This window comes from Musca autumnalis, unplaced genomic scaffold, assembly GCF_047663935.1.
Source record: "Musca autumnalis isolate F117 unplaced genomic scaffold, ASM4766393v1 scaffold_5, whole genome shotgun sequence".
NCBI classification, from domain to species: Eukaryota; Metazoa; Arthropoda; class Insecta; order Diptera; family Muscidae; genus Musca; species Musca autumnalis.
The window spans coordinates 45010596-45036222 of NW_027412088.1; the positions used below are offsets into that span (position 1 = coordinate 45010596).

General features: G+C 38.8%; 1 protein-coding gene across 2 annotated transcripts in view; it reads right to left on the reverse strand.

Annotated features, from left to right (window-relative positions):
• Positions 1-25627, reverse strand: part of Hs3st-A (Heparan sulfate 3-O sulfotransferase-A) — a 294272-nt gene that overhangs the window by 103485 nt on the left and 165160 nt on the right. For both annotated transcript variants that reach the window (XM_073956413.1, XM_073956412.1), the window contains exon 4: positions 6885-9240. In XM_073956413.1, coding sequence (XP_073812514.1) covers positions 6885-7393 — 509 coding nt within the window. In that variant the 5' untranslated portion in view covers positions 7394-9240. The remainder of the gene's footprint in view (positions 1-6884; positions 9241-25627) is intronic.

Consider the following 25627-nt stretch of genomic DNA (forward strand, 5'->3'; position numbering starts at 1 on the left):
ATCTATCTATCTATCTATCTATCTATCTATCTATCTCTCACGTCAGTCATTATACCCTAAGCCTTTATGCTAACGTCTGGTTGGCAGGAACTCACGATAACTCTCAAACGGATCAACCACTTCGATCCAAAATTTGACCTTCGTAATATTTTGGCCAAACTTGGTTTAAATTAAAATATGGACTATTTCCGCCCACTACTTCGGGTAGCTCCTACACAAAACTATGGTAAAGTGTAGTTTAAGAACTGCTCTGAAATCGCTTTGTTTTTTATTGCAGCAACTTGTATTCGATGTCCCCATTACGTTTTAAGGGGCAAGTCGATACATCTTGAGAAAATGCCCTGAAATCTTACAAAAAACTCAACGGCCAGCAAAGCTCGAAGATGGTACTTATCGCCCCACTCCTTCCGTTACCTCCCCCATTAAAGTTCAAAAATCTTCGCTAACATGGTATGCGGGGTATTTCATTAACGGAAACCGATTTGGTTTAAACTTTGATTTCGTATTATTTTATCCAAATTTAATTTAATTTCGAAAATGTGTCATATTGACCCACTTCTTAGGGTACATCCCTTACAAAATTTCAACATATTTGAAGTGCAGTTTAAGGTCTGCTCGCTGTTCCTTTCAAAGTTTTTAGAGAAAGTACTCCTTGTGGCCCTGTTTTCGTGGGCACGTCCATCTCCTCCTGACATAACAGTCCAAAAGCTCTAAATTAAAGGATGACCAATTGAAACGAATAGTGGGCGGGATATCTATCAAAATGAATGACTCCCCAAATAAGACCCACATCCAAAATGTCGTAAGGCACCTCCTCCTCAACACATTTGAGCTTTAATCCAAATTCATAAGTACAAAATTATGTCGGCAAAGCCAACTGATTCTTTTTTATTTGTTGTGTAACACCGGCCACTACTCTCCCATATATGCCCCTTTATATGTATATTTTGGGCAGCAAGGGTCTCAACATATGCAATGAGGCACATTTCTGATCGTGACAAAGAGTATACAAATACCCTCTGAAGCCATAATTTATTTAATTTACTTAAGCAATTCATAATGGATTATGTTAATTTTTAGCATTTATTTGCCAAACATACCTAGCTCCAGCATCATAAAATTTCGCGAAAAGCCGCAAAATACCCTGGAGCCTTTTTGCGTAATGTAAACAATAATTACAATAAATTCACATGAAAAATAAGCATTGTTTGTAAACTTCGTGTTCATCTAGGCGCCTAAGACTACAACTGGGTGTTTTGTTTTCTGTCAAACAAACTTAATTTCCCTCTCTCTCTCACACACACAATCTTAAAGAACGTTTATTTGATTTTACCATCAATGGCATTTCACTTTCATTCATGTGGCAATTTAAAAATAATAACAATAAAAATAAACTTAATTACCGCAACACATGCCAACAGAATGGTTCAGCAATAGAGACTCACTTCGTTTGAGAGGCATTGCCACCAGCCAGCCAGCGTCAATTTAATATGCACAACATTGCGGATTGTAAAGTTAAACAAACCGTTACAATGTGATGAGATGGAAGTTTTCGATATGGTTTCGATTTAGAAGTAATATCCCGCGATGTGTGTGTGTAGTTACGTGGGAGAAAGGCTAAATAATTTACAAGGTACTTGGCGGAACTTGTAATGTTGGTGGTATTACGATATACACTTATCCATGTTTAAATTGGTATTTGTTTTGTGCAGAATAAAGAATTAAGCATCTGTAATTGAATGCTGCTGCCAGTGTGAGTAAACACGATGTAAAACAATACAACAAATAGATGCACCAAGTTCCAATGGGAACTGGCGAAACCTTTTACATTTTCCGCCATAAGAAAAGAATTCAAGTTTTTTAATTTGAAGTTGCAGATAACAAATGGCGGGAATGTCTTGGAAAAGTGATTTCAAATTAGGTCTATCCTTTGGCTCCAGCATGGTTCCCATACACTCTAACCTGAGATCATTTTTTTGATAAGCTGTCTGGTACAAACTTCAAGAAACTACGAACGAAATATTGAAGTCCATAACAAGGAATTTCCTCATAGATTTTATGGCATTCTGGATCGATAAGAGTGTCCCAAAATTCCAGTAGCTGATCGAAGGGCAACATGAAATTTAACAGACAAGAAAATCAAAGTATGATGGTGACCCAGTTCACATACAGGACATGTGTAGGATGTTATCATGTCAATTCAAGCGCCATAAAACCTGAGGCGGCTAAAACCACTCGTGTTTGCCTTTTGAGCTGACGGTATTTTGCTGTAGTGGACGGGGTGGTTTCCGAGTACAAAATTCACCATAGAGACCGGCGCGTGTCACGATCGTGACACCTTACAACACGAACTAAGAACTTTAGTGACAACAAAGTAGTAGCCACTTTAGTTGTTTGGTTTCATGATCGTGAAACGCCCCCATCTCCAATACACACTATATGTCGTTCTACAACATCAGTGCAAATGCTATTCAAGCCTGCCTGAGAAGCTTGTTGATAAAGAAGTTTCCGTTTATACTTTAGAGTATCGGCAATAGAAGTACCCTTTCTTTCAGAAAGAGTCTACAGAAGCACCCTTTCTTTCAGAAAGGGTCTATAGAAGCATCATTTCTTTCAGAGAGGGTCTTTTCTGAAAGAAATGGTCTATAGAAGCACCCTTACTTTCAGGAAGGGTCTATAGAAGCACCCTTACTTTCAGGAAGGGTCTATAGAAGCACCCTTTCTTTCAGGAAGGGTCTATAGAAGCACCCTTTCTTTCAGGAAGGGTCTATAAAAGCACCGTTTCTTTCAGAGGGGTCTTTGGAAGCACCATTTCTTTCAGAGAGGTATTATAGAAGTACCCCTTCTTTCAGGAAGGGTCTATAGAAGCACCCTTTCCTTCAGGAAGGGTCTATAGAAGCACCCTTTCCTTCAGGAAGGGCTTATAGAAGCACCCTTTCCTTTAGGAAGGGTCTATAGAAGCACCCTTTCCTTCAGGAAGGGTCTATAGAAGCACCCTTTCCTTCAGGAAGGGTCTATAGAAGCACCCTTTCCTTCAGGAAGGGTCTATAGAAGCACCCTTTCCTTTAGGAAGGGTCTATAGAAGCACCCTTTCCTTCAGGAAGGGTCTATAGAACCACCCTTTCCTTCAGGAAGGGTCTATAGAAGCACCCTTTCCTTCAGGAAGGGTCTATAGAAGCACCCTTTCCTCCACAATCCGTGTAAAAGCAGAGATAGTTGAACAGGATATAATTTACGAGCGCCTAGAGAGAGCATATGACCGCTACCCTGGTCAAGATATTAAGATTGTTCTAGGAGATTTTAATGCTGAAATTGGGTTGGAAATATATCTTTGGTCCCATGGTCTGAAAGTTCAGCCTTCATGAGGTAACATCCGACAAAGGAATGAAGCTGATCGATTTTGCAGCGGCAAAAAGCATGGTAGTGAGCAGTACTAGGTTCCAACACCTCGACATACACAAGACCACGTAGATATACCCAGATGGGAAAACAAGAAACCAGATTGATCATGTTGTGATAGACGGGCGACATTCGTCCAGTGTGTAAGATGTCCGATCGATTCGAGGAGCGAACATCGATTCGGACCATTTCCTTGTAGCAGCAAAGTTGCGGCAAAAGTGCGATCTAACCCAGGACGGAAGCAGGATGTCGAGAATCTGCAAACACAACAGATAGCACAAGCCTATTTCGCTCAACTGACTCACATGCTGGAAGACGACACTGCTTGTCCCGATAATGTGTAAGCGCAGTGGCAAAGAATAGCCCACTCACTTCAAACTGCCGCAAAATCTGTGCTTGGGTACCGAAAACCACCACCTAAAAATCTATGGTACGATCAGGAGTGTCGTTAGGCTACTGAAGAAAAGAACGCGGCTTACAGAGCAACCCTGCATTCAGTAGCAACACTAAGTGTGAAAGAAAAATATAGCGAAAAGAGGAGAGAGGAGAAGCGTATTTTCAGAAGAAAAGAGATAGAGCAAGAAAAACGTGAGCGAGAGAAACTCAAGATGTTCAGGAGTCGGAATGAAGTCCGAAAATTTGACCAGAGTGTAAAACACCAGACTGAAGGCATATTCTCCTGCAAAGATAATGAAGGGAATCTGGTAACTGATACAGATAGCGTACTGAGGATCTGGAAGGAGCATTTAATGAAGCTCTTAATATCGAATATGGGCGGCGATGAAGATACACCAGAACCAATCGCAAACGACGACGTTGAATATCTTCCACCCAACCAAAGCGAGGTCATGACAGCAATTAATCGTCAGAAAAACAATAAAGCAGCAGGAGCTGATGGGCTGCCCGCCGAACTGTTCAAGACCGGTGGCGAAATGCTGATAAGGAGTATGCATAAGTTAATTACCGAAATTTGCCAGGAAGAAAGCATACCCGATGATTGAAACCTCAGCCCCCTATGTCCCGTACACAAGAAAGGAGACAAGACGGTGTGTACAAACAACAGAGGCATAAGTCTGTTACCAATCGCATACAAAGTGCTGCCGAGCGTACTGTGTGAACGTTTAAAACCCATGGTCAATAACATAATCGGGTCATACCAATGCGGTTTTAGACCTGGTAAATCGACAATTGACCAAATCTTCAGACGGCGCCAAATACTGGAGGAGACCCACGAAAGACAGATCGACACATACCATCTGTTCGTCGACTGTAAGGACGCCTTCGACAACCCAATGCGATCAAAGGTGTTCCAAGCCTGAGTTTGATATCCCTGCAAAACTTATACGATTATGCAGGATGACATTTGCTAATATAAGATCAGCTGATAAAGTAGGAAAGAACCTCTCGGAACCTTTTGAAACAAACCGAGGTTTAAGACAAGGTGGAAAACGTCATACGAGAAGCGAATGTATATATCGATAGAGATAAAAATAGCACTATGTACAATAAGGATATAATGATACTGGTGTAACGTGACAAATTGATCACGTACATAAAACCAACAACAGCGACGCCCACTACCACAACAACAATACAACCGGCCAACAGAGAACAACAAGGCTCCCCTACCCAACAGCGTCACAACCTGTCACTGTTGGGTTCTCTTGCATTTCTGTGGGATGTGTGTGTTACAGTGCAATTTCAGGCAAGCGCCATCATAACAACTGCAGAGTAATTCTCAATTGCTCTGTGAGACTGTACACATTAATATTCCAGTTTCGTTGGGGAAAGACAGGCTTGTTACTGCAGGGAGCCAGCCATACGGGGTTGAGTACAGTTGTGTGTTCGTGGTCCACCAACCGACACGAAAGTGTAGAGAGGTTGGGAAGAATTTTTGGGAGCTACCGCTTTGCGCGGTGGCTAATACATTCACTCCACCTTCGGGTGTTGTTACACTCCACCTTCGGGTGTTGTTCCATTCCAACTCCGAGTGTTGTTCCACTCCACCTTCGGGCGTTGTTCCACTCCACCTCCGGGTGTTGTTCCACTCCACCTTCGGGTGTTGTTCCACTCCACCTCCGGGTGTTGTTCCACTCCACCTTCAGGTTTTGTTCCACTCCACCTTCGGGTGTTGTTCCACTCCACCTTCGGGTGTTGTTCCACTCCACCTTCGGGTGTTGTTGTACTCCACCGGATTATCCCGATTATCTTAAAATCGCCTACTACTGAACTGCGAATCACCGAGTACCCGATCATCATCAAATCATTTACTACGATTCCCGAAGCCGGTCTTTCTTCCGCCAATTACTGAACACCGAGTCATCCAGCTCCAGGGCATCTGCGAATGGCCACTCCACCAGTAATATATCTCGTACGATGCTTCCAACCACAAATACTGAATCCAAGTTTGCCGATTCCCCAGTCAGTTACCCGATCTACCAGTTGCTATTTAAAACCTTCGTATCGTATTTGAACATCAGTAGATTATAAATTAGTTTTACATCAGTAAATATCCGATTTAACCCCCCAGGAAAGGGAGAATACTTGTCTTATTATTCCGTAAGGTTTAGTGGGCCCTTATGGCGACCCTGGACACGACTAAGTCTACCCCAGCCTACGACAAAACCACGTTACACTGGCCTACGCAGACAATATTGATATAATAGGTCGATCAACTCGATCCATAACAGCCACCTTCGCGAAAATTGAAAAAGAGTCTGCCAAAGTGGGTCTGACAGCCAACGGCGATGAGACCAAATTTATGATATCAACACGCAAGATGTCCAGTAGACTCGGACCAACTGTTCATGTTCAGAATTACAATTTAGAGGTTGTAAATGACTTTATCTACCTCGGCACCGATATCAATAAAGCTAACAACATCGGTTATGAAATCTAGAGAATAATAATATTGACCAACAGATGCTATTTTGGTCTAAGTAAACAGTTCAAAAGCAAAACCACCTCTCGTCAGACCAAACTTACACTCTACCAGACGTTGATACTACCCGTACTTATGTATGGATCTGAAGCATGGGTCTTTCGAAAACAGATGAGTCAGAACTTGGCGTTTTTGAGAGAAAAATTCTTCGAAAGATTTATGGACCAATATGCGTTGACGGTGAATACCGGCGTCTTATGAATCACCAGCTGTTCTTACCGACCGACTTCGATATAGTAAAATGTATCAAACTTTGTACAACGATTGCTTTGGCTGGGCCACGTCAGCAGGATGGATAGTGATGCCCCCGCTAGAAATGCATTTGAATACGAACAAAACTCCGATTGAAAGACCAAGTTGAAGAAGATATAACAAAACATGGCATCCAAAATTGGAGAAGTAAAGTAAAAGATCGGTGCGTTTGGAAATCTATTCTCAGTTCGGCTTATGGAACAAGACGTTGTGTTTAGTATAACAGCCATCTAAGTAAGTAAGTATCTATTACTTCCTTTTTTTTTAAATCAAAATTTAACATTTTACTTACAAAATATCCAAGGGTAATTTCACCGAACATTCGCCGCGCATAATTGAGGCTGCTGTTGATGATGATGAAGACGCGGTTGCTGTATTTGTTGTTGAGCTGCTGTTGTTGTTGCTGTTATGATGTTGTTGGTGGTGGTTTGTTGTGCCGTAGTTGGTGATGGAGGAGGTTGGGCCGCTACCAGAGTAACGTTGTTGATGATGGAAACTATGGCCAACAGATGATAGTGAAGTCGTAGCTGATGATCCCGCTGTTTGTGGTTCCTGTTGCAATAGATGCTGATGTTCATGCTGATGCTGTTGTTGATGATGGTTGTGGTGGTGGCTATGATGATGATGCTGGTTACTGTAGTATTGGCGGTTATGATGTGATTGGGTTGCTGGAGATTGTGCCTGTTCCTGGTGCAGCTGTTGCTGTGTTGGCTGTTGATCCAATGAAGTGTAATGATGACTGCTATTGTCGGCAACAAATGTCGCACTATTGCTGCTAGTACGTCTTTTGGCAGCTGTCATTAAGGTGGCCGGAGAAAACCAAAATTCTTAGTGAAAAGAATTGGTTTCTTTTTGGGAGAGGAGAAAAGATGGAAGAAAAAGGTGGGAGACGAAATAGACGTTTTGGTTGCCAGGTGCAAAGAAGTTAGTTAATAAAATTTGTCAGAATATGAAAAATTTGGAATAGTTGGAGAAAATAATCCTTTTGCAAATAGTTGCAATTTCTTGTGGATATCTTTCGCTGATTGGTTATAATGTGTGCGTGTGTATGCGAGTAATAATTTTGAAAATTTCTATCGTTCTAATAAAATATCGTTTTCATTTGCAATTTCCGGTTTCCGCGACAGTTGATACCGACATCAATTCCGGCCTTGGCTTTATTCTTCTTGTCAATTGTTTAGCAGTGTTTAAATTCAATATCCGTTTCGTGTTACAATAACAGTATAAATGGCCAGCCGGTCAGTTCATGTGAGTTTGAGCCAAAGAGGACAGCAGCAGAGAATTTAAGTGCAGAAACAGGGTATCAGGATTTGATATGATTTGATCATCAATTCAATGCATTTCCGTTGGAAAACATCACCATCAGCAGCAGCACCATGTGTTGCCGAAATTGTGGACATGTTACAATGCACGAGTAACCTTGACACGACCCCGTGCCCAACAACCCTGACAGAGGATGCAATGACAACGATGATGATGGTGGTTGTGGTGATATTTGACTGGCCAATGTCCAAATCTGTGTGGATGGCTCACTTGTGGTGGCTATGGCCAGAATATTCACACTGTTGCCGTATTTTGAAGTTGCCAATAGTCGTATTTGTCGTTTCCGTCAACTATTTCCGGTTGCAAGAAAATTGCATTATAGCCCAGCTGTGCCAGTAGTGTCAGGTAGTAAGCAGTAACCTGCTGCTTTAGATGTAATTTTCTTTCTTCCTTCCTTTTTTTGTTTATGCACCGCCTATGGTTTCAGCTGTCTGTTGTTTTTCTGCTTCAAAGAAAAGCTGTTGCATGTCGAACTGTTGTTGTTGTTACTGTGCTGTTAAGGTAATGGCTTGCCTTTATTGTTCAATCCAGCTGCAATTACCAATAAATTGTTTGTCTTTCAAAGGCAATGTTGAGGAAACTGTTTTAGAGCTCTCTTCTGCTTGTCTCTGCCCCCCTATTTAATACTTTTTCCTTTCTTCTTTGCTTGCTTGCTTACTTCCTTCCTTTGTATTGACGTTACGCTAAAAGTTGGACAAAGCCTTAACAAGGTATTGATGTTGGTGTTGAGCTCCAACTGTTTGTAGTGCCAGTGGCACGTTGTATCCTTTTATGTAGATGGCTTCCTTGCCATAAACATGTTAATTTTTTTCTAGTTAAAGTTGTTGCTTTTTGTTGTTGTTGCCTTTTCAAATTGTAATTACAGTTTGCTTTGTCGGAGTATTATTTTCTCATAGTAAAATGTCTGTGTTCCCCCCTCATCAGCATAATGCCACCACTACTACAGTAACCTTGCCCGACCTCAATGGTTTTGCGTTGGCCTTTTCATGTCTTCTCCCTTTGGTATTTTCATTATTTCCGCTTTGACATTAAAGACCATGTCTAAAATTTGTTCTTTCATCTAAATGTGTAGAGACTGTTGTGCTTATGTTTTTGTTGTTGTAATTTTCGTTTTTTGTTCCACTGATATGTATTCTTTGCACACGGGGAGGGATGGTTTTTCGACTTAAAATTCTAAAGTTGATGGCACAAGTTTTGATATGTTTTGAGTTAGTTTATCTTAAATTAGATTTGATATGACAAAGGATAATTTTGTTTAGTTTTGTTCTCTGCTACATTTCCCAAAAAAATATGGTTGGAGGTTGTGTTCGGCTGGATATTGTAATCTGAAAATGAAAAACAATAAAATAAATTATTATTTTATATGAAGAAATAATGCAAATAAAAAGAATTGGAATCGGCTAATCGTTATCGTTGTCCCGATTGTTATTTTTTAAGTTTTATTTGTTGTTTGTTTCGAAAAACTCGGAAGTTGACTTTACCTCGGCTTTGGGACTAACCCCCAGTTTTTGTAACTATTTTTTGTTCGTTCGTCTATATTCGTAATAATTTGGGCATGCATTTCTCAGCGCATAGATGACATACAGACCTAATTTTTCGTAGACACATTTTATATATAGTTAAGAATTCCTCATTCAAAAATCAGCGTTCCACATTTGCGCTAAGGCGAGTAAATCGATTTACAAAATTTGAGAATTCGTGAGAGAACAATAATTTTTTTTACAAAAACAGGGGGTAACAGCCTGTTTTTGTAAAAAGTTTTTGCAAATTCGTTCGTCGATTTCATGAACCAAGACACAATTTGGTTTTCATAGTCCTTGACGTTTGTATTCGTGTGACAAATAAATTAAGACCAGTACACACATTGTCAGTTTTGAATGTCGATATTTCGCAATTATCGATTAGTGTCCAACCGTCCAGCAACCACAAAACATTTTGTGATTGTATGATGAATGTCAACAAGTAAAAAGTCGTTAAGTTCGGCCGGGCCGAACTTTTTATACCCTCCACCATAAAATAGTCTTAATTAAAATGGAATAATTAGGGTCCTTTCACAATTTTAGGTGGAACAACTTTTCAACAATGGATAGACTCCTACTGCCTCCCACTATTGCTTAAATTACACTGTGAGCACAAATGTTTTGGGGCAGAGATATTTCCTTTTGAAGATGAAAGCCCTTGGTGTGTGTATATTAAAAAACCCGAAGGACAGATGCGCCGTGAGTCGAACTTCCGCGTTATGGCGTGATGAACGTTTTACAAGAGACCCTGTAAGCCATCATGAATTAGCATTATATCTTTGTTTGTTGTTTTTGTAGAGCACTTAAGCAACAGTGAACAAAAATTTCATCGCGCCATAACGCGGAAGTTCGACTCACGGCGGATCTGTCCTTCGGGGTTCGTAATATACTCACCAAGGCCTTTCTTCCCCAAAAGGAATTTTCCGTGCCCCAGACTTTCACCTCCATTTTGTTGCACAGTGTTATCTAATCTAATCTAAAAAAATGTGTTCAGCTAGGTGAAAGGTACCACTAACGGGGCTATATCAAAGAGTCAACCTATCTTTAAATTTTGTTGGCGGAAAAGTTTTATAGCTGCAGGGAACTTCAAGAGTCAAATTGAGGGTAGTTTCATCAAAACAATGTAGACCCGCAAAAAATGGACTAATGTTGACGAATTTTAGTGAAGAAATTTCATGACCACTGAAAATTACCGAAAATCGGGAGGTACAGTTATATGGGGGGATATCAAAACATGGACCTATATTGACGATTATTTTTGAATAGACAAAATTGTAGCTAAAATTCTCAAAATACCGATCATTACAGCAAGTTCGGTTAAAAATTTCAGCTAAAATTCTCAAAATACCGAAAATCGGGATATACCGTTATATGGGGGCTATACCAAAACATGGACCTGTGTTGACGATGTTTCGTTGGAGATGTTTTATGACCACTGAGAACTTTAAATGTCAAATTACAGCTATTTCGGTAAAAACTGTAGCTAAAATTCTCAAAATACCGAAAATCGGGGGTACCGTTATATGGGGGCTATACCAAAACATGGACCTATGTTGACGATGTTTGGTGGAGATGTTTCATGACTACTGAGAACCTCAAATGGCAAATTACAGCTTGTTCGGTTAAAAATTGTAGCTAAAATTCTCAAAATACCGAAAATCGGGAGGTACCGATATATGGGGGCTATACCAAAACATGGACCTATGTTCAAGATGTTTCGTGGAGATGCTTCATGACCACTGAGAACCTCAAATGTCAAATTACAGCTAGTTCGGTTAAAAATTGTAACTAAAATGCTCAAAATACCGAAAATCGGGAGGTACGGTTATAAGGGGGCCATACCGAAAAATAGACCTATGTTGACGATGTTTGGTGGAGATGTTTCATGACCACTGAGAACCTTAAATGTCAAATTGCAGATAGTTCGGTTACAAATTGTGACTAAAATTCTCAAAATACCGAAAATCGGAGGTACCGTTATATGGGGGCTATACCAAAACGTGGACCTATGTTGACGATGTTTGGTGGAGATGTTTCATGACCACACAATTGCAGATAGTTCGGTTAAAAATTGTGGCTAAAATTCTCAAAATACCGAAAATCGGGAGGTACCGTTATATGGGGACTATGCCAAAACATAGACCTATGCCCATATCCTTTGGGATATAAGTTTGTTGATCACTAGGAACCCTAAGTGCCAAATTATAGCTAATTCGGTCTGCAAATGTGGCGAAAAACGTCAAAATACCTCAAATCCGGAGGTACCGTTATATGGGGGCTATACCAAATAGTGGACCGATATAGCCCATCTTCGAACTTGACCTGCCTATGGAAAAAAACCGTCGGGTGCAAAATGTCAGCACTCTATCTCAATTATTGCGGACTAGATCGTCTTAGAATTTTATCCTGATCAAGAATATATATACTTTATAGGGTCGCAAATGATTAGTTCGATGTGTTACAAACGGAATGACAAACTTAATATACCCTCCATACTATGGTGGAGGGTATAAAAATGAACGGCCACACTAGCAAGCAACAACAAAGCTGTCATTCAAAACTGACAATGTGTACCCAGCTTAAAAGCTTTTCATTTTCGTAATTATTTTGGTTTTCGTTGCCGATCGATAGCACAACAACTGCGCTGCAAGCCATCTCAACACATATTAGTCGAGGTTTAAATCAGAGCAAGTCGTGCGATAGAACAGTGATAGTGGCGCTTGATTTATCAAACCCCTTTGATACTGTCAACCACTCCACGCTGTTTGAAGTCATCGAGCAGACTACGCTTCGACCAAGTTTGAAACGGTGGATAATAAATTATATGTGTGGACGACGGTTGTACGTAGAATTTAGGATCAAGAAGTCCAAGAACCGTAGAGTGAAACAGGAAGTTGTCCAAGGTGGGGTGATATTCCCTGATGATATTTGTGAAAGGCTGAACACATTTTTTCTGATCTTACCACATTTTTCCACGCGAGGATTATAAAAATCAGTCAATAAATCTACGGCCACTCTGTTCACCACCTGGGCTGCAGAGTTGAGAACAAGTGAGTTGAATGTCATGGTCAATGGTAGCAGAATTCGGACCGCAGACCCAGGCAAGCCAGGGGGTCTTCGTGATCTAGAAAGAGACATCCAATGCTACAAGAGATAACCCCTAGATTAACAAGCCTATCGTGTGAATGCGGTCCTCGGAGAACATCCATCATCTATCGCAGCTGAGGAGCGTCAGCTGTCAAGACAAACCAGAGTAGTTTTGGCTCAATACGTTCGGTGTGGAGCAGCCGTCTAAATTCCTATAGGGCAAAGATTGATGACACCGTGCAAAACATCTGCCCAGCATGCGGCACAGGCACCTTTTCAACTGCCCTACTAACCTATTAACAAACTTCAGTATGTAGCTTTGTGGTTACAAAACCATCCAAATAGCCACATTCTTACAACTGATAGACCCAGAGTCAGATTAAGCAGAAAAATGAACATACAAACATATAAATTGCTGTTACAACAACAACAAACTGCAATTATGGAAGTAAACTTTTAGATGATAATTAAATAAGAGTGATTTCATAAATTCCTTTGAATTAATAAAAAACATGAAATCATATTTCAATACAGCATTTTCCATTTTCCGAAAAAGACGTGAAAATTTCATGTAAAATCATTGGTGAAAATCACATGTCAAACCATTGCACGATGGGGCCGATTACTGAAAGATAGGTTTTTTGGTTGTGGGCATTTCAAGTTCGAAGATGGACTATATCGGTCCACATTTTGTTATAGCCCCCCATGTAATAGTTACTCTCGATTTCAGGTATTTTCACAGCAAAAATTCGGATTCGTTAGTCATTATGCAACCATTTAAAAATGTAATGTAGAAAGTTAAATCTACTTACTTAACTACTTACTAAGTAATAAGAACAGTGGCTCAGCGCCTGTGTGTCCGACTATAAATCCTAGGGTTGTGTGTTTAACGCTCTCTGTCGTCAAGCTAATTTTCTAATTATTTTCTCCTTTGAATCGAGCTTAATTATCGTTTATTTTTGCAAATGAAAAAGGAAAGACGAACATTCGAACCCACACAACCACCACTATGTGACATACATGTTTCGCTCAATGCATGTTTCGCCTTTGGTAGAAGCTCTTCAGACATATCGGCTGTGGAGCGGCTTCTCTGTCATCGAACTTTTCTTATTTCGCATGTAATTTTTTGTTTTTACAACAACAATGGGTATTTGCCCATTTAGTTGTGCTCTTTTGCGGTGCTTTTTTTTCAATTTCAAAAATGGCCCTAATACAGAAAGGCCCCAAACTAGGAATTTTGGTACCAAAAAAAAAATATTACATTTATGCCCCAAAATTTCATTGGGGCAATATCACCCCAAAACACCGACAATACAATGAGGCATCAAATTATCCATTTACGCCCCAAACTGTTTATTCACTTAAATTTGGGAGTAAATGAAGCAATAAATTTCGGGTGTATTTGCAAAAAGTATTTTTAAAAATCTTCATACAATAGTTTGTAATAAGTTACTAATTGATGGCTATACTTTTTATACCCACAGCATTTATGCTAACGAGGGTATATACACTTTCATACGGGCAAAATGTGCCTCATCGAAATAATGGTTTTAGACCCCAAGTATGTTTGGACGAAATGTGTTTCAGACAATTTGGAGTCGATTTAGCAATGTCCGTCCGTCTGTCTGTCTGGCTGGTGCGCACGATAAATCTCGAACCGATCTGCCGATTTGGTCCAAAATTTGGCTTTCGCTCCACTCCTTCAGGTACCTCCCTCACAAAAGTTCAAAAATGTTCGGAAAAATTGTGCACACGATAACTCTTGATGGGAGTGACCGATTTGGTCCATACTTTACACATCCTAAAATATCTACCAGATATAGATCAGGTTCGAATATGGACTTTATTCGACCACTCCTTCGTCTACCTCCTACACAAAATTTCGAAAAAGTTCACTTTAAGACCTGCTCTCGAATCACTTTGATTTTTGTTGAAGCAAATTGCATTCCCTGACCCCCTTTACGATGGTACAATTTTTTTTCAGGAGCAAATAAATACTTCCTGAGAAAACAGCCCAAAAGCTGTAAAAAATCCCTATGGCACCGTATATAGTGGCTGGAGAGCACTGGTCAACCGATTTGGGCCTTCGACATATTTTGTCCAAACTTAGTTTCAGTTCGATGATGGGCTATACAGGTCCACCACTTCCAATACTTCCCCCCAAAATTTAAACAAGTAAGAAAAGCGTTAAGTTCGGTCGGGCCGAACTTTTTTTACCCTCCACCACAAATTTCAGCCATTTCGGTGGATTAATGTGGCATCAACCTTCAAAATACCGAAATTCGGAAGGTACCGTTCTATGGGGGCTATATGATGGCGTGGACCTATACCTACAAATTTCTGGGGGAAAGTTTTATATGCCTAAAGAAGACTAAATACCAAATTTCAGCCATCTCGGTGTGATAATGAGGCTAAAGCGTTCCAAATACCGAAAATCGGGAGATATTGTATTATGGGGGCTATATCAACACGTGGACCTATATAAACATTTTATGGTAGAAATGTTTCTTAGCCTTTGGAAACACAAAATACAAAGTTACAACCGATTCTTTGGTCAAATGGGTCTAATACATTCAAAATATATTAAAATGACGCGTACTTTATAAGGGGCCTTATATGGGGGCTATACCAAAACGTGGACCTATATAACCCAACTTTGGTAGGACTGTTTTCTGGCCTCTGAAGACACAAAATATCAAATTACAACCAATTCTGTGGTCAAATGGGTCTAATACATTCAAAATATATTAAAATGACGCGTACTTTATAAGGGGCCTTATATGGGGGCTATACCAAAACGTGGACCTATATAACCCAACTTTGGTAGGAATATTTTTTGGCCTCTGGAGACACAAAGTACCAAATTACAACCAATTCGGTGGTAAAACGGGCCAAATATCTTAAAAATTCCTTAAAACGACGACGCGTCACGTGTCATTTTGTATGGGGGATATACGAACGCGTGGACCTACGTGGACCCGCTTTCAATACCAAAAGTCCTACGTAAATATAACATATTTTCCCAAAATTTCATCAACCTACGTCAATCCGTTCGGACGCTAGAGTGATTTCCACAGACGGACAGACAGACAGACGGACGGACGGACATTGCTATATCGATGTAGAATTGCACGCTGATCAAGAATATATATATTTTGTGGGGTTTACAATGATTATTTCGAGTAGTTACAAACGTAGTGACAAACTTAATATACCCACATCCTATGGTGGAGGGTATACAAATTTCAATAAAATGGTATGCACGATACACTTTCTTGAACGGCGTAACTAATTTGGTCCAAACTTTGGATCTTCTAATATTTTGTCCGAATTTAGTTTAACTCCCAAAAAGAACCCAAATTGGTCCTCTCCTTAAGGTATCTTCCCTGCAAAAGTTCAAAATTTTTGTTTAAGTGCAGTTTAGGGTCTGTTTGAAGATCATTTGGAAATTTATACCGATGCTATTCGTTGTGGTCCTGTTTACAGCGGTATTATGTTTTCTGTGGCAAGTTCATGCTTCCTTGGCTACTGGTCCAATTGTTATACGATGACCCACTGAAATGACTAGGGGTGCGATATCTATCGAAATGATAAGATTCCCAAAATATGATCCACTTTCATAATGTACATGTCGGTCCATTTCTTTAAGTAATCCAAATGTTTGTCTGAAAGTTCAAATGTTCAAGATGGGTCTCAAAATTCTGAAAATACCCTAAATATATTCGATCTGTCCGTAGCTGAAATTTTCAATTCACATAGGCTGGGGGTATATCTCTAATACTTTTTTTCTTGTTATAATTTTAACATAATTAAACCGCTTCTACTCTCTAATTATACCATCCACCATAATGTGGAGGGTATATTTAAATTTGTCATTCCGTTTGTAACACATCGAAATATAGGGTCTCCTATAAAGTATATATATTCTTGATCATGGTAAAATTCTAACTCGATATAACCATGTCCGTCTTTGTGTCCTTCTGTTGAAATCAAGATACAGCTCGTAATTTTTAAAATAGAGCTTTGAAATTTGTTATAGAAGTTTCTATTACTCCTAGGATGTTTGGTATTACAAATGGGCAACATCGGTCCACGTTTTGATATAGCTGAAACTTTGTTTTTTTCGACACCAAACGCACTGTAGTTGTTTGGTTTAAACCAATTAACAATTGGTAGTTAACTAACAACAATTGTTGCGGCAGTGGTAGTTGTTGTGTGTGTTGTGGTTTGTTGATAAAGTCTCAATGTGATGGTGAGACGATGGTGGGGGTTGTGCCGTGGTTTTTGGATGGTGGGACGATGAGACCGTACAAAAGAAAACGAGAACAAAGTAGAGAGCTTTTACCAAACAAGAGAGGAAATGTGAGAGAATGTAGGGAAAAATAAAAAAGTGATTTTGGATATCATGAATATCGTACATATTTTTGAAAAAATAGTGCCTTTCGGATGGATATAAGAAAGTGCACAAGAGTCTTATGTGAGGTACCTGTACAGTATGAAAAAACTACATCACGAACGAAAATATGTAAAAATTCTTGAAATATTTTTTTCTGTGTAGAAGTTTCTATTACTCCTAGGATGTTTGGTATTGCAAATGGGCTACATGGTTGAAGGTTTTATTTTCGTTATCACACCGAAATGGCTGAAATTTGGTACCTAACCTTCGTTAGGAATATAACATTTTCCCCCAGAACTTTGTTGGTATGGGTCCACGCCTTCATATAGCCCCAAGAAACCTCCCGATTTCAGGTATTTTGAAGGTTGTAGCCTCAATATTTCTTCGATATTGCTGAAATTTGGTATTTAGTCTGCATTTGAGTTATAAAACTTTCATTTTTAATTTATCGGTATAGGTCCACGCCTTCATATAGACCCCGTAGAACGGTACCTCCCGATTTTCCTTTCTTGAAACAGAAATGGCTGAGATTTGGTATTTACTCTACGTTGGAAGTAAAACCCTTTCCGACTGAATTTCGGTATAGGTCCACGTTTCGATATAGCCCCCATAGAACGGTACCTCCCGATTTTCATAATTGTGAAGGATTTGACGTTATTATCCCACCGAAATGACTGAAATTTGTTATTTTGTCTTTAAGGGGGTTATAAAATGTTGCAGAAAAGAATTACCAGTAAAGGTCCACGTCTTCCTATACCCCCCATAGAAGCGTACCTCGTGATTTACGGTATTTTTTAGGTTTTAACCACATTACGAGGGCGGTTCGGAAACTTCTTAGCCTATCAAGAAAGAGAATAGTTAGTTTTTCAAATATATTTTTATTTTTCAATATATAATTTCCTGAAACTTCAATAAACTAAGTTCAACGCTTTTCTAGCAATTCTATCCCTTGATTAAAATAGTTTTCCTCAAGGTCTTCAAAATAGTGGTTTACAACTGTAATTGCATCTTCATTTGAGGTAAAACGCTTGCCAGCAAGGATTTTTTTAGATTTGGGAACAAGTAAAAGTCACTGGGAGCTAAATCAGGAGAATAAGGTGGGTGGTCAAGCAACACGTACTTTAATTCGTTGATTTTAGCCATTGTTAAAACTCTTGTGCGCTGGTGCGTTGTCTTGATGAAAAATTATTTTTTTGTGTTGTAAGCCAGGACGTTTTTCTCGAATTTGTACATTTAATTGATCCAAAAGGTTGCAATAGTACTCTGAATTTATTGTTTTACCCTTTTGCAGATAGTCAATCAATAAAATACCTTTGAAGTCCCAAAAAACCGTTGCCATAACCTTACCAGCCGATTGAATTGTTTTTGCCTTCTTTGGGGCACTTCCTCCAGCTTCAGTCCATTGTCTCATCAACAGTTATGAAACGATCCAAACAAGCTTGAGAAATGTTCATTCTTATGCGTTTTTGATCGTCTGTTAGCAAATGCGGCACCCAGCTTGCAGAAAGCTTTTTCATCTGTAGTTCTTCATGCAATATTAAATGGACTCGATCATTTGGGATGCCCATGATATTAGCAATTTCACGCACTTTTATTCGTCGATCAGTTAATACCATATCATGCACTTTGGCTACAATTTCTGTTGTTGTTGCTGTTTTTGGACGTCCACTACGTGGTTCATCTTCAATGCTTGTACGACCACGTTTAAATTCATCAACCCATGTTGCATATGAAGGAGCACTTTCACCTAACACATTCACTATATCATTATGTATTTCTTGTCCCGATAAACCTTTTTTATGTAAATATTTAATGACAGCACGCATTTCTAATTTTTCCATTGTAAAAAAATTGCGGATGCGTCTTTTTTGAACACCTGTTTCTATGTGAAGGAGTTGCCAGATCGAAACAAAATTTAACATGTGTTCATAACAGAGATGGAAGTTTCCAAAACACTTAACTTTTTTCTGTTTATACCGCGCTTTTTGTGCTAGGCTAAGAAGTTTCCGAACTGCCCCCGTAAAATGGTATGCACTATACACTTTCTTGAACGGCGTAACTAATTTGGTCCAAACTTTGGATCTTCTAATATTTTGTCCGAGTTTAGTTTAATTCCCAAAAATTACCCAAATTGGTCCTCTCCTTAAGGTACCTTCCCTGCAAAAGTTCAAAATTTTTGTTTAAGTGCAGTTTAGGGTCTGTTCGCAGATCCTTTGGAAATGTATACCGATGCTATTCGTTGTGGTCCTGTTTACAGCGGTATTATGTTTTCTGTGGACAAGTTCATGCTTCCTGGCCTACTGGTCCAATTGTTATACGATGACCCACTGAAATGACTAGGGGTGCGATATCTATCGAAATGATAAGACTCCCAAAATATGATCCACTTTCATAATGGACATGTCGGTCCATTCCTTTAAGTAATCCAAATGTTTGTCTGAAAGTTCAAATGTTCAAGAAGGGTTTCAAAATTCTGAAAATACCCTAAATATATTCGATCTGTCCGTAGCTGATATTTGTTGTTGTTTTCCATATACTTATTTTGGGGCCTATATACCTTTCGGGGCCTTAATATCACACTTTAATTTGTATGACGTTGCTCATACGCTTTTGAACTAGAACAGTGAACTAGGTTGTTCCATTGCCCAACTCTACTTTCATAGTTGATTTAATTTACATTATAGGAAGAAAAAATCCTTTTAGTAGCAACTCTAAATTTTTTTAGCTTCGAAAAAGGATAGACATCTGTTGTTCCATTGTTTTATTTATCATAATAATTTCAAATGACTGTGGTAACGTCTGCCTGTCCGTCGTTCTGCCTCACAGGTCAAAGATTTGTTATGGAATAGATGAAATGTCCTTAAGCACGTACCAAAACAAAAAGAATAGTATTCAGATGTACAATATAACACATACAAACAGCATGGTATACATTTACGAAATACCTGGATTTGTAGGTATAAACCCAACAAACCAAGCCATGGAAGTTCGATCGTCGTGAGACTGAAAGAAGTACTGCTCGTAAAGTTCTTGCACAGAGATGTTGAATGGACATCTAGTAATTACAAACTGATTATTTTTGAACTCTGAATTTGGTTTCATTTTCCTATATATCTCTGAATTTAGATGTGTTACGAAAATATGATGTGTTTGTTCTTTATAAAGAAGTCAAAGAAAAATAATAAATTTTTTTTTTCTGGAAAAAAACTATCCAAATTTTTGTTTGTTGGTTAATACATATGTATGTCTATATATGTTGTGTTGTTGTTTTTGAGAGAATTGTATTATTTGTTTTGAGAAAATAACACATAGACAATTGAATAGTGGCAAATCACAGTAGCAGTTGGAAAGACATAGAAAGACATAGAATGGAGCAGTATAATATTACCTCAGGAGGTACATTATGGATGTCTGTAAGTCAATCTTTGAGCAATGTCTGTAACACAATTTGTTTTGGGTTTCTCGCAGAAAATGTATGTGGGCAATGCAAATAAGAATTTTAGTACTAGTATAACTGGTACTAGGAAAAATGGGATTCAAGCACCAATTATCCTTTGCCTTCTATCCTTTGCATTTCCTACATTAGATTATCGGTTCCAATGAATGACATCTTAAATTAAAATAATAAAAAATTAAGTTTAAGATTGAGTTATTTACAACAATTCAATTTAAATATTTTCCTAACTATTGGTAAACTTTTTCTGTACCGCCTCATATGTAGTTTCGTTGTAATGGAAAATCAACAAAAGACAGAATTGCAATCAGTTTTCATTTCATTCATGCAGAGAACGAAAAAAACAAAAATGCCACAATAAAACCACGTTTGTAATGTGAAGACAAAATGCGGAAAACAAAATGGAAATGAGAAAACACAAACACATATGGAGGACCGAAAAACACTATGACGAGAAAGACAATAACAGAGTTCATTCACATTGGATTTTCATGTGGTTTATAATTTAAGTCAATTTCATTACTATTGTGGTCTGTAAAGTCTATCAGCTAGGAATTGAATTTCATTTCCCAAATTAAAAAGGTTATTACAGGAAAAATAAAATAAATACTTAGATCATATTTTGCAAAGAGTTAGCCAGATATCAGTACTTAATTTCTGTGCAAAATATATCATGATTTGAAGTGCTGTAGTGCACCATACGACCTCCGCTGGACCTCCGACCAACCACCTCCGCACTTCGAAACTACCTCCTTTGTACTCTGACCACCCTCCTCCGAACTTTGGAACTACCTCCACTGGACCACCGACCACCCTCCTCCGAACTTCGAAATTACCTCGTCTGGACCTCTGACCACCCTCCTCCAAACTTCGGAACTACCTCCTCTGGACCTCCGACCACCCATCTCCGAACTTCGGAACTACCTCGTCTGGATCTGCGACCACCCTCCTCCGAACATCGGAACTACCTCCTTCGGACCTCCGACCACCCTCCTCCGAACTTTGGAACTACCTCCTCTGGACATCCTACCGTCCTCCTCCGAACTTCGGAACTACCTCCTCTGGACCGCCTATCACCCATCTTCGAACTTCGGGATAGCCTCCTCTGAACCTCCGCACAACTTGCTCTTTTCACATTCAGTCCACAGGAACATTAAAACCTGTGCGCTACTACACACGCAAAAACACACAAACGGCAAAAAAATATGTTTCACTCGATTTTACTCTACGAATAAACTCGTACTCCATTTCGAGTATTTTCACTCGCACTCTTATTTTATACGAGACCAAAAATACATATCTATTAAATTTTTAATGGCGGCCGACGTTAGGAACCATTTAGAAACTGGCATGTTCTAATAGTCGGCATACCTATGCCGACTATTGGAACAACTGTGATTTTATTGTTCCTATTGTCGGCATACCATAAATACGAAGAATTCGCATTTTTTATAAACATTTATCACTTCTGCCTTATTAGTTTTAATAATATATAATATGGCAGTCACTTATTTCAAAACAAGATATGAATTAATAGGTTTTTTACTTATTTTACTTTTATTTATAAACTAACAAATTTCTTAAAAAATGCACTTCAACACGTGTTGACAAATCAGTATCGTTAGAAACGACTGTAAATGCTAAAATACCGTTCCCAGGACCATGACAAATTGTATAGAGGGAGAAGGGAGTATATTTTATGTAAATGTAATCTTATTTGACTATACAAATAACGGTATTCTTATTTATTCGTGTTTATATACAAATGTGGCCGAATACTGCAACCGGCCGACAATAGGAGCGTTTACCCTATGTTCTAACTATTAAAAAAGGTAAAACGCCAATAAACAAACCATAAAAATAAAAAAAATTAAAAAAAGAAAATTTGGAATTTTTTTAAATTTTTTCAAACGTTTTTTAAATTTTTTCTTTAAATAAAAAAATACCCCTTAGGTTTTCATAGAACTCATATAACTTCTATAAAAACTCATACATTTAAATAAATGTCCATTTGTGTAAAAAGCTATCATTTCAAAATTTTAAAAAAGTTTTAAACGGACTGTACGGGACGGTACAAAAGTATATATGGACACTCTCCGGCATCTTTCTGTGAAAACAGTAAAAGTTCGAGTCCACTAAATATGAAATTTCAGTAAAATTTAGTACCTGAGGAAAAATGAAATAGGTCACTTCGTATAAAACAACGGTAATTTATTATTATTATATTTATTATTATTATTAAAGAAAACTATCCTTCCTATCTACCTACAAAAAACAATGAACACAACATCTCTTATAGTTTCCGCAAAATAAATATTTCTTTCTCCAAAAATTTGAAAAAATAGGATATTTTCCAAACAACAACAACATTGTTGTTTTTAGGAGCATGCCACGCCCACACCCTCCAATATTTTGACTTATTTTTTTGGTTTCATTGGTTTCAATATGTTTACTATCGAATCCCATATAGAAATTACCAATTGGTGGCGACAAAAAATTGGGATTTTGGTCAGGAAAATCCATTCCTGAACCACTGTGCGGCGGTGCCGGGGTAGACGAATTATTCAACTACATACATATTTAACTACTACAATTAAAGGAACCAACTTCCACAGTTGGTCCGAGCTCTATGGACGCATTGCGCATCGACACCAGCCTAAATATCTGGTCAATGGTGAATCTAAAGGCTCATTGTTATGGCCCAATTATTTCGTTGAACATAGGCTTAAGTCGTTCGCACAATATCCCTGACACTCTCTTGTAGGCAATAGGGAGAAGACTTTTGCCCCTATAGTTAGAGTATGTAGAGTATTGAGTGCCAACGTGGTGCAATGGTATGCACACCCTCCTTGCACGCAGAAGGTCATGGGTTCGATTCCCCTGCTAGGCAACATCAAATTTTCAATGGTGGCAAATACCCCTCAGTAATGTTGGCGACATTTCCTGAGTATTTCAGCCATGTACAACTTCTCTAAAAGTAGTGTCTTAGGACATGCTGTTCGAACTCGGCGATAAACTGTAGGTCTCATTGATACTAATATGAATCGGGGCGCATCATTGATATGAGAGAAGTCTCCCTTGCCCCGCCTGGGATGTTTGTGGAAAAATTATTATTAGTATAGTTAGAGTATACAGTTTTATCTCCTTTCTTGTGGACATGGTACAAGAGGCCTAAGTTCAAATCGCCAGGTACGAGTTTTTCCTGTCAGATGGGGCTAACTAGCTGATGCATACACCTTATCAGCTTATCGCTTCCTGTTTTGAACAGTTCGGCTGATAGGTTATCGGCTTCTTCTGCCTTATTTTTCTTCAGCCAGTTTATTGCTGTCTTTTCCTCATCCTGGCCGGGCGGTGTACATTCCATACCATCTTTCGGGATTGGATCTATGGTCTCTTCGTCGTCTTCGGTATTATTGGATACCAAAAATTTGGAAAAATACTGTTAACATATCCTATACTGTATCAGTTACCAAATTACCTTGCTAGTCTCTACAGTAAGATGTGCCTATACCGAAGCCATCGGTTGAATGTCTCACTCTTTGGTAGAACTCATTCTGATTCCTGTACTTCTCATTTTTTCACACTTCCGCTTTTCCATTTCTCTCCTTTTCCTGCGTAAAAACGTTTTTCCTCTCTCCTTTTCTGCCGATACCTCTACCGTGCGCTACGCGTTAATACAGGTTGCAGAGTAGCCCTATATGCCGCATTTTTCTCTTCGGTGGCAGCACGACACTCCTGGTCATACCATGGATTCCTTGGTTGTGGTAACTGTTATAAGTATGAATTTTGTGACTGTTTGCATGGTGTTGGCAATATTTTGACATTGTGCTGATACGTTAGCTAGACGAGGCGTGCTTTGATTAAGCAATTGGGTCAGTTGAGTGGAATATGCTGTGGTTATCTTTTGCGAGTGCGAACATTTGAGGTGCAGATTCGCAGATAATGGTCCTTAAAACGTTGGCGGAGGTCGTTAACTTTGGAGGAGTTTGATTCATACCAGAAATTCAGTTTAAATACAAAGTAATTGTATTGGTATGAATCAACCACTATAATTTAGCTATTTATTAACCGAAATAATAGCTTATTCGGAAGATATTATTCACCCCTTTAAAAGGAAAAGGGATCAATAGAAATCCGTAGTGAAAAAGAAGATATGCCCGTTTAAAATTGAAAATAAAAGACCCAGATTTTCACTACTTTTACCGTTATAAAATAATAAAACGAAGTGACACAACCAAACCATAAGTATTTTTGTTGTCCATGGACCCGAACACGATAGAATTTTTTAACAGAACGCTTGAATATATTTCTGGTCAACTTTTGTAGCACAATGTCATTTATCGATATTTTCCGACAAATGTGCACTTTATCAAAGCCAAAACTGCCTGAAGGAGCATTCCAATACTTTTGCGATGTACTAGAGGGTTCTTAATTATTGTGTTGGCTACAATTTTGGTTTATGCCAAAATATCCAAAAAAACGCCAATAAAAAACTTTAAGTCAAAGTCGGGAGGCTCGATTTCGGCGGTAGACATATGGTCCAGTGGACTTTTTTCTCAATTCAATCCCAGGAATCAGAAACGCGAAGGGCCCATTAAGGTTTTCAAATCGCCCCGGCCTAGTGAGCATGTTAGTTCACTACCTCTAAGGGATGTTAAAGGCAGCCCCCAAGTAACACCACGGGAGGTCAGTGTCCACTTGAAATGAAAAAGGGACCAAGATAAATCTTGGGCTTTGCCATGTTAAAGCCGGTCAGAACCGTTGCTTGGTATCTTTCATCCCCTACGTTATCCAAAACAAAAATACTTGGCTTCACTTCATGTGCTTGTTGTTTTTGACGCGTAAAACGACACTCAATGGAGCGAATGTGTGTGTCGTGTTATAACTCCCTCGGAGGCTATATTCTTCTTGATTACTTCAAAAATACAACAAATACAATTTTTGCACAGTGGTATATAGAAACAAATTTCTTGAAAAATCTTTATAAATAAAAATCAAATGTCGTTCGTTGGTAATGGCATCAGTTGAGAACGGCTGAACCGATTTGGATAATTGTTTTTGTGGAATGTTCGCCATAACTCAACTTAGGTTTTCACAAAAACTAATGAACCGAGTTTTCTGAAATTGTCAGGGAATGTACAGGGATGACCCACGGTGAAAATAGGCTACAAATTAAGTTTCGGAGAACGCGGGATAATTTCCCTATACACTATTTCTTAAAAAATGCTATATCTTTATAATTAAAAATCAAATGC